The sequence below is a fragment of the Solanum verrucosum genome, unplaced genomic scaffold (genome assembly GCF_900185275.1).
Source record: "Solanum verrucosum unplaced genomic scaffold, falcon-dt-bn FXZP01000203.1, whole genome shotgun sequence".
Lineage (NCBI taxonomy): Eukaryota > Viridiplantae > Streptophyta > Magnoliopsida > Solanales > Solanaceae > Solanum > Solanum verrucosum.
Window position 1 is genome coordinate 1,072,823 of NW_026020815.1, and position 18,423 is coordinate 1,091,245.

Genomic DNA, 18,423 nt, shown 5'->3' on the forward strand with positions numbered 1-18,423 from the left:
TGCTTGATTAGTGTAAAAAATTAATGTTTATGTTCACTGAAGAGAGACCCCTGAATCTCACATACTCTGCTGATCTTCCAGGTAAACTTACAGAGACACAATAAAAAAGGCATAGTCTTGAACCATTTAAAATGACTCTTGTTTGACTATTTTTTCTTTTCAGTCCTTTCACTTCATTCGAGCTCGAAGAATGTACGTATGATCCACAAACCCCTCATCCTCATTGAGAAAATGGTAGTTAATTCCCATGTCACTTCTCATTTTAGTTGGTCGATCTTTTGTATAAAGTTTCACATAAGCTACTAGCCGTAGGATAAAGATCTACTTTAATAATCCAAGACTTATGGTGGAAAAAGTGGTTAACTATCTCGGAAAAATCCATAGCACACTCCTCCTCCCCTGTTTTAACTCGGTGACATTTTACAACAAATTATCAGATAATTAAAAAAATTAAGAAGCTACATTAGAAAATTGAAATCCAAAGAGACTGCTTCTTTGGAGAACTTTTACAAACATCTATAGAGCAAAAGCTGAGAAATATTCAAAAGCAGCATGCTTGTTTTCCCTTACTTTTACCGAGAGTATAACAAAAATTATGAATCTAATAAATAACCTCTAATTTCTTTTCCCCTTAATCACACAGAACTCCAAAAAATCAATTTGCAAATATAAGTAAAACTGAAACCCTATGATTTCGTTTCTCGCACATAGAAAATCAACAAAATTGAAGGACGATAAATATACTTTTTCTCTTTAAACGCAGAAAGTATCACCTGACATTCAACTCAATAGAATTACAAGTGAAGACATAAAAGAGAACTTCAACCCAAACAATCAGACCCAAAAGCACAACAATCACTAAGTAGAACACACAATCAAAAAGTGAAGGAGATGCATATCGAGAAACTATAAGCAGAGTTGAGAAGATGTGATGATAACAACGTAAAGTGTTCTACCCGTGCATAGCAGCCTACACAAATCTCTAGAGCCATAGAATCATAAACACATAAAACTTGAACATAGAAATTATTATTAACTGAGAGATTAGATGAAACCAGAGAAAATTATCACAATATATATAAACCAACCCATATATTTAAAACTAGATTAAAAAATATCTGATGAAAAATTAAAACCAAAAGACAATTGAGGTGAAAGCATGCGAAGAACTAAGAAATTAAAGCCAAAAATTGAAAAGAGATGCGTCAAATTACCGGAAAATTGAAGTTGCACTCAGAGAATATGGCAGAAACTTTTATCTTCCTCTTGATCAGTGGATAGATGAGACTCATGAGAGCACTGAGATGGAGCTGGTGGAAGCAGGCATGAATGCCACGCCCAGTAAAGCCATGACTACATTACCACGGAGTAAAGATGGAAGCAAGGATATGATTGAAATGACAAAAATGCCCTTGACAAATTATAAATGATAATAAACAGACATGTTGATACCATGCTGTTACCCATGCTTCTAATAAAGTAGAAAGATGAACATTTAGTTAAACAACCAAGAACTTTCCAAAAAAAATTATAAATCAAAAAGAAACTAAACAATTGTCAAAGTACACTAAATACTCATATAATATTGGACAGTAGCTACTGTTACAACTTACGAGAGAAAATATGTTAGGGAGTGTTACTCCCAATGGACCCTGCAGTGCGTGATTCGAATTTAGTCAGAGCGCGCCAATATGAGCTCCGGACACCGGCGTGAAAACCCCCAAAAAAGGAGGTGCTCTACGGGCAAAATACAATTCTCACAATCAAAGAATAAATGGAACAGATATATTGGAGAACTTCCTACTATTGCTACTCTGACTTTCAGCAATTTCCTTCAAACTAGTCCAAGACTTCTTCTTTCTCTTACTGGATGTTGAGACGGTCTTCTCAGCATCTGTCATGGATGAACCATCCTGAGGTTCAACTTTCTTCTTGGACCCTGTTCTATTTCTTTTCCTCTTCTTCGAATCCAACAGAGAAGTAACCGTAACTGTTGACAATGGAGTTGCAGGACCAGCCATAGGATCATCTCCAACTAGTTCAGATGAAACTATTACATCTGTGGTACTGCCCCCTAAAGCATCGAACTGTTCAGACTTTTGGGTTGCTGATTCAGTAGTGTCAACTCTTGTCTTATCGATACTAGCCACTGACGTATCCAAATGTTCAGACTTTTGCATTGCTGATTCAGTAGGATCAACTCTTGCATTATCAGTACTAGCCACTGACGTATCCAAATGTTCAGACTTATGCATTACTGATTCAGTAGGATCACTTTTTGCCTTATCGATACTAGCCACTAGCGTGCCCAAATGTTCAGATCTTTGCATTGCTGATTCAGTAGGATCAACTTTTGCCTTTCGGGTTGCTGATTTAGCAGGGTCAACTGTTAAAGTTTTTGGTTTAGCAGGATATAGGCTTTTCATATAGCCTCTTGGGGTTCCTCTCTTTAGATTCCGATGTGAGCAGAAATGACACTCATATACAACTGAGTTCTTAGGGGGAATACCGGATGTCTTGCATTTCATTCGTGCCTTTCTTTTGTTCTTCTCAATCCGTGCTGTACAATTGTAGCTAGCCTGAAGGATAGATTCACACCTGTGAAATATCAATTATAAGTTAGTATGCAAGCCTAGAAAAAGGATGAAAAGTCGACAGTGACTCATTCAACATGAAGGTGGCCAAAATTCAAAGTGATTAGTGTAAAGTTTTAAGAAGAAAAAATCAACTCCACACATACATTGTGATTTTTAAAATAGGAGAAATCAGAAGAAGGAAAAACAACTTATTGTGCTCAGGAGTTAGCTATGTAACACATAAATGTGAAGTACTAAAAAACACGTGAGTGCTCTTCCAGAATCCGAGTCCTGAGATATAAAAAATACCAACTAGGTATAAATAAGATGAGACCAAGTTATTTTTTTGGTTTTCTGTAGTTTTATTTAGTTATTCGTACAACCTCTAGAAATCCATGCTGATTTAGCTAAGCTTAGAACATGGTGAAAGAAAAAACCCTTATGAGTGATACCAACTAGTTGGCTATAGCTTTCCGCTAGGCCTTTGATCTAGTTATAAGAATGTAGCTCATGATTTGTGGGTTTGACACATATCACAAATTTGAACCCTGCTACAGAAAAAAGCATGCTATTAACAAAGGAGAGGAGTGGATGACACTCCCATTATTCAATGAGTTTCGGAACGTGCATCGCTGGACTTGGAGGATTTCCCAAATATCGAAAAAAGAAGTTGGTTATGGATTTGATGTTCTGGTTACACTTAGGCGAGAGATTTGATGGAGCACTCACTGACAATTTCATGAGGATTATTGAAACTTCTATTAGAGCACTTGCAGGAGTTGAAGACCCTGATATTGCTACAAAGCAGAAGAAGATGTCCCTTTCTTACCGATCAGACATCACAGGACCTCAAAAATTATTCAAGTAGTCGAGTCAACTGGTTTAGGATGATTCACGGGAGTGACATTTCCTGAAGGGAAAGTATCCTGGATAAGAGATAAATTGAACAGTATCATCAGTCCTTTCTCTGGAGCCTAGTCTTGTTCGTGTTTTCCTAACCTCCATGGTGTTCATGTATATTCCTCGTCTAAAGGATGGCCTAGAAATTAAAGTTGTCAACATGCTTAGTGCCGGAGAGATCTTGAGGTGTGTGATCCGGTGCAATTCATCATTGAACATCGTTTCTATACTGGTTCGTACAATATAAAAAAGTGAGGTCTAGGAGGGTAGAGTGCCGGCAAACCTTGTCCTGACCCCTATATTAGGATACAAAGGTTGTTTCTAATAGACTTGAGAAAACAGTGCAAAGCAGTCCAGAAAGAGAATAAACTAAAGTGAAAGCATAACAAAGCATTCTGAACAGTACAACCAAATAATACGATAATCAATGTACAAGAAACAAAAGATAGTAACAGAAATTACAACTACTTGTATGGACGGATAGCAATACAACACATTACTACCTAGTAATGTCCTATAACCTCCTACACTAATTTGTATCCTCCACAAGCTCCAATCTAAGGTCATGCTCTCAATAAGCTAAAAACTATGTCATATCCGGTCTAATCACCTCTCCTAAAACCAACCATAGTCAACCTCTCACACCTTCACACATTTGTGCATCTGCATCTCCATGCCTGAACCATCTTAGTCTAGCTTCCCGCATCTTGTCCTCCACCAAAACCATTCCTACCTTATCCCGAATATACTAATCTCTAATCCTATCTCTCTTACTATACCCCTACATCCATTAATGAACAAATATCCATTTTTCAACCCATCACAAAATTAACAAAGTATGTATTCATAAATGCAAGACAAATCAAATAAAAAAAATTTATAAAAAGCTCAAACCTTTGACAAGTAAATAATGAAGGGTCATGTGGAACACCCAAAGACTCAGCTGATACAGCTAATCTCTGCCCAAAAAACGCACCAAGTGAAGGTATGGAACCTTCGCCACTAGCCCAAGTAGCAATATCCTTTATATGCTCCAATTTCAGCATCGATTTCGCATTAACATGAGTTTGTTTCTTCTTCACACCTGATTCTTCTCTTAATGTAATTGAACCAGGTGTTTTACCAACTCCATTCTTCCTCAATGATTTCTTACCCATTATTGCTGTTGCTGGAGTCGGTAAAGGGAACCGCCGCCGACTTCCTCTGGGTACGTGAAGCTGATATAAGCTATATTGGGCTGGCTTTACTTAAAGCCCATATTCAAAACCCATGTTAGTTTACGGAAAGAAAAGCAGAAATTAAATTCGAAGGAGAAGTAATATCGAACAAAGAGGCAAAAAGAGAACTCACAAATTGTAAATCAGATCGGTCGACTGAAACAGGAAGCTCCAACAGCAAGCCACACGGAAAAGGGAAAAATCTCAGATTGGAAGAAGGAAATCAAGAATTTAGTTCCTATAGCTGAAATAGCTCAAGAGGCTACAGCAAGCTGCTAATGTGCACAAGTTTAACCTAAAATTAACAAGAATGACGAATATACATACCCTTGATGACAGGCAGGTCTGATTGAATTTTAAGAAAAATGAGTAGTATAAATTGAAACAGTTAAGCTAACATTGTTGAGTATTTTTTTCAGTTGGAAATGGTTAGAATACATAATGATATGGGCAAATTGGTCCAAGTGTGCAAAAAGATTATAGAGAAAGTACGATGAGATCAGTTTTTGGCCAACAATATTTTTAGCAAATTTACCAAAATGCCTTTTAGGGATCATATTGCAAAAGGTGGGAGTTATGTGACATTGAGTAGAAGTTCAGGATAGTTTTGTCATTTCAAGCTCCAAAAAACAAAGAATCCCCTTCCCAAGCAAAACAATGCACAAAAAGTAACAAAGAATGACCATATTGCCCTCAAAATTATTTTTAAACACCCTAATTGACCAGCTGTGTGGTTATTGCCACTTATTATATAGTAGTAGATAGATATTTTGATATTAGATATATGTATTTACTAGATAAGTATGTCTGCGCTTTGCACGGGCCCTGTCACGATCCAATTTAGAACCGTGACCGGCGCTAAGGGGAAGAATCCCAAAGCAAGCCTTAACCAGAAATCTACAGAAAATCGGGCAGAGTTTCCTCTGTTTTTAGGTTTATCCTGACTTTTCCTGTCTCAGAAATTCACAACACAACCAATAGCAACTATAAGCCACAACATAATATCCTTCAATGATCTAATTGTCACTTAACAAACCTAATTCATTTCCAAATTATGAAAACAAGTTCCAACTAGTCACTTGACTATAATATGAAGGACTAATATGACTCAAATCAAAGGAATGACAAATGGAGTGACTCTAAGAGTTTTTAAAGGAACTAAATAAACCAATAACAAATAAATAGTTCTCTTGCCACGCGAAGCAATGCGAGGCTCACCAGATGCTACCAAATCACACTCTCTAGTTAATGAAATCCTCTTCAATACCACCTGAGTTTTCTGTAAAAACAATTAGAGAGGAGTGAGACGCTAGCTCAGTGAGTAATAACACTTAACCACAAACGTTTTAGTGAGGGACAAGTCAGAAAACATGCTAGTATAATAGTCAAAATGATAAAACCGCCTTTTTCAGAAACGATAACAATATTCAATTTTATTTGCCTCATATAAGCAAAATCAATAGGAATACTCAATAGTAAACTCAGAAAAATATTTTCATATCAAATCTTATAGTTGGGAGGTTTCCAAGGATGAATCATGTAATCAGTGTGGCCTTCTCTTTAAGAAGTACCAATAACAGTGAACTCCTCATAAATGAGTTAAGTATTCATATTAGTAGATCCCTACTCGAGGGATATCAGTAACAGATTAGCAAGGTCTTTATTAGTAATCAGTAACTACAAGGTGCACCAGGTCTAACGAACCCGTCGTTAGCTACGGGATTCATCAAGGTCTACTCCCTTTTTAAACTTTTCCTGTAATCAGTAGAAGCATTTCAAAATTGAACAGAGCATTTAAATCTTATTAAATCATATCATTTCAAAGTTTAACAATCACCGGTCAAAATACTATTTCTCAAATAAGTGTAAAACCTTTTCAATACCAGTAATCATATCTTGTAAGAATGCGATCATCTCAAATAATCTTTTCAGTATCATATCAAGTAAAAGACTTGTCCCACATGCAAGTTCAAAACATTCAGTAACACATTTACTTTATAAACCATGTAAAAATCATGAAATTTGTGAAATACAAATTGTGGTAAGATTACTACTCACAGTACTAGTGCTGAAATACCAAGCTCGTAACTCGAGTAATCCGTATGAATCCCTTTGGTCAATCTATAATCACATTCATACCAATTTCCAGTTAGATTATATGTTTAAGCTAATTCTATAACTATTTAAAATATTCAACCCTCAAGTTTCAGGTTTGATTCTCAATATGTTAAAGTATCTTATTCTGTAACAATATATTCCTTCAATTTCAGCAGCAACAAGTTAAAAGCTCTAAGTATTCATATCTTGCTCAAACAATTTTCTTGGCTATTACTACAATTAACAACAACTCAAGCCCAGCATTACAATGTAATTCCAACTAATGCTACTGGGAGCATATCTGGCAGTAGGAGTAGTATAAAATATACTTCTATCTATAGGTATTCTCATGCCCAAATCCATTGATCAATCATGTATCTTGATACTCATAAAATAGATAGAAATAGAAATATTTATCGTTCTGTACAACCCTTGCTGCCCAATTATTAGCCTTTAGTAATTAGATTTCAACACCTACTTTGAATGACCTAACTAATAATCTTGGAGGGGCTGTAGGAGAAGAAAAGCAACAATGATTTACCTCGAACCTGGAAGCGAAACCTTCGAATAATTCTCTTTCTCCTTCTTCTCCCTCACCCTTCCGTTCTTTCTTCTCTTTCGTGGTCCTTCGCTGGAAGCAAAAATCCAGCAACTAGCGCTTGTTTCTCCTTTTTTTTTTTTTTTTCTTCGCTGAAAATTACAGCAGTAGTTGCTGCCTAGGGCTTTTAGCCCAATCTCTCTCTTCTTTTTCTTTTAAAAAAATAACTAATGACTTATTTGCCCTTAACTTAAATTATAGGGTATTACAGGCCCAACAATGGAAGTCCACGTATTCTTCATTTGTTTGTCTCAAACGACGAAATTAAATAACATATATTCAGATAATCTAATAGACAAATCGCTTAATTTGTGTTTTTATTCCCCGAATTGGCTAAAAAAGTTGCCATCCTTGTAAAACAAAAAATGGTAAAAAAATTACAAATCAACAAGAATTCACATGGACAAAATAAAGCTCTCTAAATAACGAGATGAATTTGGTGCTAGAAAGGTCTAGCGCACATATAACTTGATAATAAAAGCATCTGAAAATTTTAAAAAGAATGTATCCACGCCTATTTATACAAAAGAGGAATACAATATTGTAATAGTTGTGAAGAAACAAATGTGGAACGCCATATGTTTTTCACTTTCCACAAAAATAACCAATTTTTTGAACTAACGAAAAACATCACAATGTGTCCCTCATGCCATCTAAAACTTCAAATTATAAAATTTCCTGAAAACATCCCTCTTATAATCTAGAACATCTGATTAAATTTCTCTGACACATGTAATCCATATTTTTTGTTAAAAATAACTCATTTGTGTCACCATCTTTGAAGTGAAGTAGCAAGCACAACCTACAAATAAAATAAACAAAGAATAGCATCACTCAAAAAATAGAAACTAATTTGTCACACAATATATTTATCATGACTTAACCTTTGAAAGGAATAGAGAGGACCCAAAAGACAAAAGCAATAGGACATATAGCAATCACAATTATGAAAACAAGTGCATATAAAACTACTGAGTATGTAATCAGATGAGACAATAGTACAACGATTTTGAGACTTATGAACCACCTAGATATTGTTACCAATATCCACTAAGCAACAAAATAAAGCACTCGAAAAATCCTCTTCCAAGAAACTAAAAAATGTTAAATTTCATATGCATAGAAGAATTATTGTATGTTCTAGCAGCGAGAAGGAGAATTATATTTACAACTACAACATTCCATGTTTTTCCTTCCTGAAATATAAGAATGTCTAAGCAAGTCTACATAAAACCATAGAAAAATGGATAATTCTTATAGATACCATTCCTGTGTAAAATAAAATATCTATTTTTAAAATAAAAAAAAAAGAATACATGTGATGAAGACCTTTGAGGAGGAAGTAGTTGATTTTTTTTTCTCGTGACAAAGTAACCTGCAAATAGAAGACTGCAAGCAACAAATTAAAGAATATAACATTAGCTTGGGGGAAAAGAAAATTTAAGAATAATCAAATTGAAAAGTAAATCAGAATCAAATTTGAGCTTACAAATAGAAGATCCACAGCAACGACGACATTGTGACAAGAAATAATTACAATGATGTTCAATATTTTTTATGTATCCAATGAAATCTACAAATAAATCAAGCTTAAGATCAATATAAACACTTATACAACCTCTATAACGACATCGTGCATCATATCAATTTCACCTCTCATACAGATCTTACTGGTTCAATTATAATAGTTAGTGAGCACAATAATGATGTAGTAATTGAAATTAGAGAAAAAAGAGTGTGTGAATAAGACTTCACACTACAATTTGCGATAAAAATTTTATCTGTCAACTGTAACAAAAGATTATAATGCATGTATTTGATTTGTGATATCCTCCCTTCATATTAGCAAGACTTGAATGCCATAAAGTTATTTCAACCCAAGATATAAACATACGAGCGAATTAACGGTTTACATATATAAATTTTGTATCAATCTATTCTATCAGCAAATGCATTTGCTATTGCTATTGCTGTTTTCAGTGTAGGTGATCAACTATTTATTTTTAAACAGAAAACTATCAAGTATATTTCAGCTTTGTTGTATTGTTGATGGAGATAATATGATAGCAGTACTGAAACAAAACAAAGCGAAAAATATTGAGAAGATTACATAAGTCATTTCAGATAAACAGAAAAACAGGATCATATAGCTTTGATAAATACATCAAGAGAAGCTAATCTGAAAATATACCATCACCTAAGAAGATTAAGGAAAACAAAAGAAAATTAAAGATAAAAGATTGAATAAAAACGGAAGAAGTCGTCGAGTTTCTACAACTACATGGTGGATTTTCAGAGCCACGGTAATGAAAAAACACCCAAAGGCATAAGCTTATAGACACATAAGAGAACTTGTATGTTAATAGATGAAATATTTAAAAATGACAATATAGTCAGAATGCTAATTTAATCCTTTGCTAATCTTCTATATCGTATAACCAGTTCTTCGAGACATGGAACTTAATTGTTCTTCTGCAGAGATATATCCGTCCGAATCAAACCAGAGATACTAATTGTTCTTCTTTATAAAAAATCTCCAATTTTGTTTCACTGTCACAGAAAAAACCTTAATTCAACTATGTTTGCTCATTGTCACATTTAAGGAGATTTTTCTTGTCAGGTGGCAATAGTCTATATAATCCGCATTTTCTAGCCCTTTTATTAGCATGTTTTTTTCCAATCTTAATCATTTATGATTCCTACAAGACATCTATGCAACTTTTTTATTTTTTGTACTGGATATTTTCTAAGTAATAAGGCATGAAAAGAATACGAAAGTTTGAATTGAGGGTAAAATTGATTAATGTGTATATATGTTTATATGTAGTCACTTGTCACAAACAAAAAGTTAGGTAAAAATACAATATGTACACATAAGTAACTTATAAGAAAAAACCGTAGAAGAGCAAAGCTTACCACACCCTGAAAACTATACAAATGTAGAAATATACAAACCACAACAGAGAGCAAAAGACAGGATAGTCAGATCAGAAGTAACAACCTGCTGCAGAGAAAGCAAAAGAACTGAACTATAAAGAAACTAAAAAAGAATAGATCAAGGAGAAACAAAAGCCCACACTGGATTCAAGTTCAGCCAAAAAGATGGGAAGTTGTACTAACTAAGGCTTTAGCGATCATCAACATTTTTTACGCCTTTTCAGAACAACAAGAACCAAAAGAGGTGTGAAATGGAACGAATGTACTATATTACCTGTAAGGCTTCTTCAAGAAATGGTTGGTATTTGGAATTCTAAGCAACCCCACAAACAAAATCAGTACAACTCATGCCTAATACTGCTGCTAACAACATTAGCAGCTACGACACTTTCACATTGTCATCGCCATTGCCGTCTTTCAATGCCTTTCAAGAAAATCAAAAACCGGAACAATATTAAGAAACAATCCAAATAGTGGTTGGAATATGTTATTTTTTTCGAAGCAACCCTACAAACAAAAGCATCGCCTACTACCTCTAACAATGTAAGCAACTTCAGTTCTTCCTACTTGGAGGAATTGTATAATCAGAATTCATTGACATTGTTTACAAATAGTGGCCTAAAATCAATTTCTAATATGAATAACTATAATCAAATTCGAGTAATGGAACCAACTAACCATTACAATCCATTTTTACAAGACACATCAACAGAACAGCCCGCAACGCCAAAATGGGTACTTACACAGCTGCAAACATGTTCTTATCAACACATGATTTGTCTGGATTTCAAGCAACAACAATATTTAGTGGTCAGAATTCTACCTTAGCATTGCAGAGCAGAGTGATATGAATTTTGATCCATTTGGGACGTTTCTGAGTAACGATCAGACTTTATTAAGGGGTAACAAATCAGAAGAATTTTTTGGATGAACAATAGTTATGAAGTTAGGCATATGTGCGTAGAGGTTTTCTTGGATCAGTCTTAACCCCTCGACATGGAGGGACCATAAGGATCAAAAGTTCTCTGTCAAACAGAGTATACTACTCTTGAATCCACAAACTGTATAGCCATAAAATCACAATCTAACAAACCTCAAGCTTTGAAAGAAGACTCAAGAAGTTTGATCGAAAAGTAATTTCTTTCAAGAAATTCACCACACACTTGTGGCTCAAATAGTTTTTTACCTAAATACCTAACAAAACCCAATTCTTGTCTAAAGAGATCTTTTATCACACACAAAGGTGGGGCAAAACAAATTTAAGCTTCAAGTAGTATCACACATATGCTTTATTAAACATAGTTTCACGGGCAGTGATATTCTGATAAGAAGAGTCAAAAAAATAAAGAGGTAAGAAGACCAAATGAAAAGGAAACAAAACTAAAATTTAAATGTAAGCTTAAACTAATTATAAGTCCTAATATGATAGCAATGTGTATAGAGCGTGAAATATGGATAATAGAAAGATTGTGGCCTTAAAGAAAGCAACACATTTCATGTACAAACAGTGACCAGTTTTACATCGTGTAGGCAAACAAAAGATGGTGTAAAGTGTTTATCAAAAGTAAATAATGAACAATTATAAAGCAAGAAAATGTAGAAGCCAAGTGTGAACAATTATTAAGCAAGTAGTCGCAATTGATAAGCATGAGAAAAACTGTCAGAAATGAAAGAGAAACTCACAGAAGTGTAAGAACACGAAAGCAAAAGAACTTGATAGTAGAAGTCACAACAACACGGGTAAAAGGTTGTTACAAAGAACTTAAAATCAGCAGTTTAGTATCGATAATTATAAAAGATTTTAAGAATTAAAAGCTAAAGAATATTTGGTATTACTTTAAGCAGATGCTTGATTAGTGTAAAAAATTAATGTTTATGTTCACTGAAGAGAGACCCCTGAATCTCACATACTCTGCTGATCTTCCAGGTAAACTTGCACAGACACAAAAAAAAAAAAAAAAGGCATAGTCTTGAACCATTTAAAATGACTCTTGTTTGGCTATTTTTTCTTTTCAGTCCTTTCACTTCGTTCGAGCTCGAAGAATGTATGTATGATCCACAAATCCCTCATCCTCATTGAGAAAATGGTAGTTAATTCCCATGTCACTTCTCATTTTAGCTGGTCTATCTTTTGTATTAAGTTTCACATAAGCTGCTAGCCGTAGGATAAAGATCTACTTTAATAATCCAAGACTTATGGTGGAAAAAGTGGTTAACTATCTCGGAAAAATCCATAGCCAACTCCTCCTCCCCTGTTTTAACTCAGTGACATTTTACAACAAATTATCAGATAATTAAAAAAATTAAGAAGCTACATTAGAAAATTGAAATCGAAAGAAGCTGCTTCTTTGGAGAACTTTTACAAACATCTATAGAGCAAAAGCTGAGAAATATTCAAAAGCAGCATGCTTGTTTTCCCTTACTTTTACCCAGAGTATAACGAAAATTATGAATCTAATAAATAACCTTTAATTTCTTTTCCCTTAAATCACACAGAACTCCAAAAAATCAATTTGCAAATATAAGTAAAACTGAAACCCTATGATTTCATTTCTCGCACATAGAAAATCAACAAAATTGAAGGACGATAAGTATACTTTTCTCTTTAAACGCAGAATGTATCACCTGACATTCAACTCAATAGAATTACAAGTGAAGACATAAAAGAGAACTTCAACCCAAACAATCAGACCCAAAAGCACAACAATCACTAAGTAGAACACACAATCAAAAAGTGAAGGAGATACATATCGAGAAACTATAAGCAGAGTTGAGAAGATGTGATGATAACAACGTAAAGTGTTCTACCCGTGCATAGCAGCCTACACAAATCTCTAGAGCCATAGAATCATAAACACATAAAACTTGAACATAGAAATTATTATTAACTGAGAGATTAGATGAAACCAGAGAAAATTATCACAATATATATAAACCAACCCATATATTTAAAACTAAATTAAAAAAATATCTGATGAAAAATTAAAACCAAAAGACAATTCAGGTGAAAGCATGCGAAGAACTAAGAAATTAAAGCCAAAAATTGAAAAGAGATGTGTCAAATTACCTGAAAATTGAAGTTGCACTCAGAGAATATGGCAGAAGCTTTTATCTTCCTCTTGATCAGTGGATAGATGAGACTCATGAGAGCACTGAGATGGAGCTGGTGGAAGCAGGCATGAATGCCACGCCCAGTAAAGCCATGACTACATTACCACGTGGAGTAAAGATGGAAGCAAGGATATGATTGAAATGACGAAAATTCCCTTGACAAATTAAAAAATGACAATAAACAAACATGTTGATACCATGCTGTTACCCATGCTTCTAATATAGTAGAAAGACGAACATTTAGTTAAACAACCAAGAACTTTCCAAAAAAAATTATAAATCAAAAAGAAACTAAACAATTGTCAAAGTACACTAAATACTCATATAATATTGGACAGTAACTACTGTTACAACTTACGAGAGAAAATATGTTAGGGAGTGTCACTCCCAATGGACCCTGCAGTGCGTGATTCGAATTTAGTCAGAGCGCGCCAATATGAGCTCCGGACACCGGGCGTGAAAACCCCCAAAAAAGGGGGTGCTCTACAGGGAAAATACAATTCTCACAATCAAAGAATAAATGGAACAGATATATTGGAGAACTTCCTACTATTGCTACTCTGACTTTCAGCAATTTCCTTCAAACTAGTCCAAGACTTCTTCTTTCTCTTACTGGATGTTGAGACAGTCTTCTCAGCATCTGTCGTGGATGAACCATCCTGAGGTTCAGCTTTCTTCTTGGACCCTGTTCTATTTCTTTTCCTCTTCCTCAAATCCAACAGAGAAGTAACTGTAACTGTTGACAATGGAGTTGCAGGACCAGCCATAGGATCATCTCCAACTAGTTCAGATGCAACTATTACATCTGTGGTACTGCCCCCTAAAGCATCGAACTGTTCAGACTTTTGGGTTGCTGATTTAGTAGTGTCAACTCTTGTCTTATTGATACTAGCCACTGACGTATCCAAATGTTCAGACTTTTGCATTGCTGATTCAGTAGGATCAACTCTTGCCTTATTAGTACTAGCCACTGTCGTATCCAAATGTTCAGACTTATGCATTGCTGATTCAATAGGATCAACTTTTGCCTTATCGATACTAGCCACTAACGTGCCCAAATGTTCAGATCTTTGCATTGCTGATTCAGTAGGATCAACTTTTGCCTTTCGGGTTGCTGATTTAGCAGGATATAGGCTTTTCATATAGCCTCTTGGGGTTCCTCTCTTTAGATTCCGAAGTGAGCAGAAATGACACTCATATACAACTGAGTTCTTCGGGGGAATACCGGATGTCTTGCGTTTCTTTCGTGCCTTTCTTTTGTTCTTCTCAATCCGTGTTGTACAATTGTAGCTAGCCTGTAGGATAGATTCACACCTGTGAAATATCAATTATAAGTTAGTATGCAAGCCTAGAAAAAGGATGAAAAGTCGACAATGACTCATTCAACATGAAGGTGGCCAAAATTCAAAGTGATTAGTACAAACTTTTAAGAAGAATAAATCAACTCCACACATACATTGTGATTTTTAAAAATAGGAGAAATCAGAAGAAGGAAAAACAACTTATTGTGCTCAGGAGTTAGCTATGTAACACATAAATGTGAAGTACTAAAAAAACACGTGAGTGCTCTTCCAGAAGATGAGACCAAGTTATTTTTTTGGTTTTCTGTAGTTTTATTTAGTTAGTCGTACAACCTCTAGAAATCCATGCAGATTTAGCTAAGCTTAGAACATGGTGAAAGCAAAAACCCTTATGAGTGATACCAACTAGTTGGTTATAGCTTTCCCCTAGTCCTTAGATCTAGTTATAAAAGTGTAGCTCATGATTTGTGGGTTTGACACACATCACAAATTTGAACCCTGCTACAGAAAAAAGTATGCTATTAAAAAAGGAGAGGAGTAGATGACACTCCCATTATTCAATGAGTTTCGGAACGTGCATCGCTGGACTTTGAGGATTTCCCTAATATCGAAAAAAGAAGTTGGTTATGGATTTGATGTTCTGGCTACACTTAAGCGAGAGATTTGATGGAGCACTCACTGACAATTTCACGAGGATTATTGAAACTTCTATTAGAGCACTTGCAGGAGTTGAAGACCCTGATATTGCTACAAAGCAGAAGAAGATATCCCTTTCTTACCGATCAGACGTCACATGACCTCAAAAATTTATTCAAGTAGTCAAGTCAACTGGTTCAGGACGATTCACGGGAGTGACATTTCCTGAAGGGAAAGTATCCTGGATAAGAGATGAAATTGAGCAATATCATCAGTCCTTTCTCTGGAGCCTAGTCTTTATTGTTCCTGTTTTCCTAACCTCCATGGTGTTCATGTATATTTCCTTGTCTAAAGGATGGCCTAGAAATTAAAGGTGTCAACATGCTTAGCGCCGGAGAGATCTTGAGGTGTGTGATCCGGTGCAATTCATCATTGAACGTCGTTTCTACACTGGTTCGTACAATATAAAATAGTCAAGTCTAGGAGGGTAGAGTGCCGGCAAACCTTGTCCTGACCTCTATATTAGGATACAAAGGTTGTTTCCAATAGACTCGAGAAAACAGTGCAAAGCAGTCCAGAAAGAGAATAAGCTAAAGTGAAAGCATAACAAAGCATTCTGAACAGTACAACAAAATAATACGATAATCAATGTACAAGAACCAAAAGATAGTAACAGAAATTACAACTACTTGTATGGATGGATAGCAATACAACACATTACTACCTAGTAATGTCCTATAACCTCCTACACTAATTTGTATCCTCCACAAGCTCCAATCTAAGGTCATGCTCTCAATAAGCTAAAAACTACGTCATATCCGGTCTAATCACCTCTCCTAAAACCAACCATAGTCAACCTCTCACACCTTCACACATTTGTGCATTTGCATCTCCATGCCTAAACCATCTCAGTCTAGCTTCCCGCATCTTGTCCTCCACCAAAACCATTCCTACCTTATCCTGAATATACTAATCTCTAATCCTATCTCTCTCACTATACCCCTACATCTATTAATGAACAAATATCCATTTTTCAACCCATCACAAAATTAACAAAGTATGTATTCATAAATGCAAGACAAATCAAATAAAAAATTTATAAGAAGCTCAAACCTTTGACAAGTAAATAATGAAGGGTCAGGTGGAACACCCAAAGACTCAGCTGATACAGCTAATCTCTGCCCAAAAAAGGCACCAAGTGAAGGTATGGAACCTTCACCACTAGCCCAGGTAGCAATATCCTTTATATGCTCCAATTTCAGCATCGATTTCGCATTAACATGAGTTTGTTTCTTCTTCACACCTGATTCTTCTCTTAATGTAATTGAACCAGGTGCTTTACCAACTCCATTCTTCCTCGATGATTTCTTACCCATTATTGCCGTCGGAGATGGTTTTCCGCCGTCGCCGGAGTCGATAAAGGGAACCGCCGCCGACTTCCTCTGGATATGTGAAGCTGATATAAGCTATATTGGGCTGGCTTTACTTAAAGCCCATATTCTAACCATTTCCAACTGAAAAAAAATACTTAACAATGTTAGAATCGTTAGCTTAACTGTTTCAATTTATACTACTCACTTTTCATTTTAGTCGATCTTCATAAGATTGTTATATTTCTATTGTCGCTCCCCGTTTTTCTCAAAACGGGTTTTGGTGCACGACCTAACAACTCTTTTGGGCTTTGGAGGAATTGAAGAGTCTCCACCTAACGATTTAAGGCACGTTAGGGCACCTATCTAACCTAAACTAATTCTAGCTAAGGTCAATGAACCAGAGATCAGGGTAAGGGTCCAAATTACCTCGAGGGGAAGGTGTTAGGCATCCCTCGAGGTCCACATATGTGGGTCCCGATCGTATCTCATGCAATTTATATGGGGGTTACAAGTAGCATTTAAGGTCACTTCATTTATTATTTTATTTAATTAGCATGATAACTAGGTGATAACTACCATTAAACAATTAAGATCAATTTATTTATTTACTTTATTAATTAAACATGCAAAACTATGTGACGACATAATTCTAAATAATTAACATAAGTAAAATTTAAAAGAAATAGCGAGAAGATAGAAAATAGACAAATGTATGGGCAAATATCATTTTTATTTAATTAAACTACCCCAAATAATTATAAGTGTAAACAAATAAAGGGAGAAAGGAAAGGGAGACTCTGAAGGACTTTACGAATCAGCACTTGACTCTTCTTTATTTTTTCGATAGGCTTTCGTGTAGGGACAGACAAAACCAATGTTTGTCTTTTAAGCCTGAGTCGGTGTCATCATCTCCGAAGGGCCTAAACTACCCCTACCCCACCACCGCATGCATAACGTCTCTAAAAGGTGCCTAACGTCCCTGCTTAAGGTCCAAGAGGCGTTGGACTACTATTAGGATGGGTTTAGACTGAAACAAACCCCTAATAGGCCCACCTAGACACCAAGTCAAACAATTTGGACGAGCATTTAGCATATAGAGTCTCATATTGGCCACTAGATTTTATTAAACATGCTAGCAAGCACAAATAAGGTGTAAAGGTTGCATGCTAAGTGTGCATAAACAGGCAAAATTCAATATAACAGTTAATTAATTTGAAAAGCCAGAAAATTATTACAAGTAATGAAGAGCTTATTAGACTGACTCAATAAATAATTAACTTAAAATGGGGCACTTTATGATAATGCAAATGGGCAGAAAAGATTTAAAAGCAGCAGCAAATCATTAACGCTGAATTTTTTTTATTTTAAAGGGCAACAGTTTATTTGGTGCAGAAAATAATTAGTAGCTGATTTTAGGTGGCAAAACAATTAATTACGATATAAGAAATTAATTCATGCATATTGGTTATTGATTTAAAAACAGTGACTTTAATTCTAAATTATTACTATGCAGGTTTTATTCTTAAAAGGCGGAAAATACTTGAGCATTAAGAGATGCAAAGCTACTCATGTATGCAATTTATAAAAAAAAAAGCTCATAGATAATATTTAATATGACAAATTACTTTATTCCAATAGGCAGGATTTCTAGTTAATTAGCACGTTGGAGATTATTAT

At 35.1% G+C, this 18,423-nt stretch overlaps 1 protein-coding gene across 5 annotated transcripts; it reads right to left on the reverse strand.

Annotated features, from left to right (window-relative positions):
* Positions 1-1,696: 1,696 nt before the first annotated feature.
* Positions 1,697-16,889, reverse strand: LOC125813375 (uncharacterized). Of its 5 annotated transcripts, none has more exons than XM_049492874.1 (3): positions 16,578-16,844; positions 4,371-4,461; positions 1,700-2,598 (listed from the first exon to the last, which is right to left on the reverse strand). In XM_049492874.1, the coding sequence occupies exons 1-3, from the start codon at positions 16,747-16,749 to the stop codon at positions 1,764-1,766; spliced, it is 1,098 nt and encodes a 365-aa protein (XP_049348831.1). In that variant the 5' UTR covers positions 16,750-16,844; the 3' UTR covers positions 1,700-1,763. The 5 variants fall into 5 exon arrangements, with proteins under 5 accessions (XP_049348832.1, XP_049348831.1, XP_049348834.1 ...); XM_049492877.1 differs by lacking the exon at positions 4,371-4,461 and having other exon boundaries at positions 1,705-2,200; positions 2,276-2,598; positions 16,487-16,844; XM_049492875.1 differs by lacking the exon at positions 16,578-16,844 and having other exon boundaries at positions 1,697-2,598; positions 4,371-4,633.
* Positions 16,890-18,423: the final 1,534 nt, after the last annotated feature.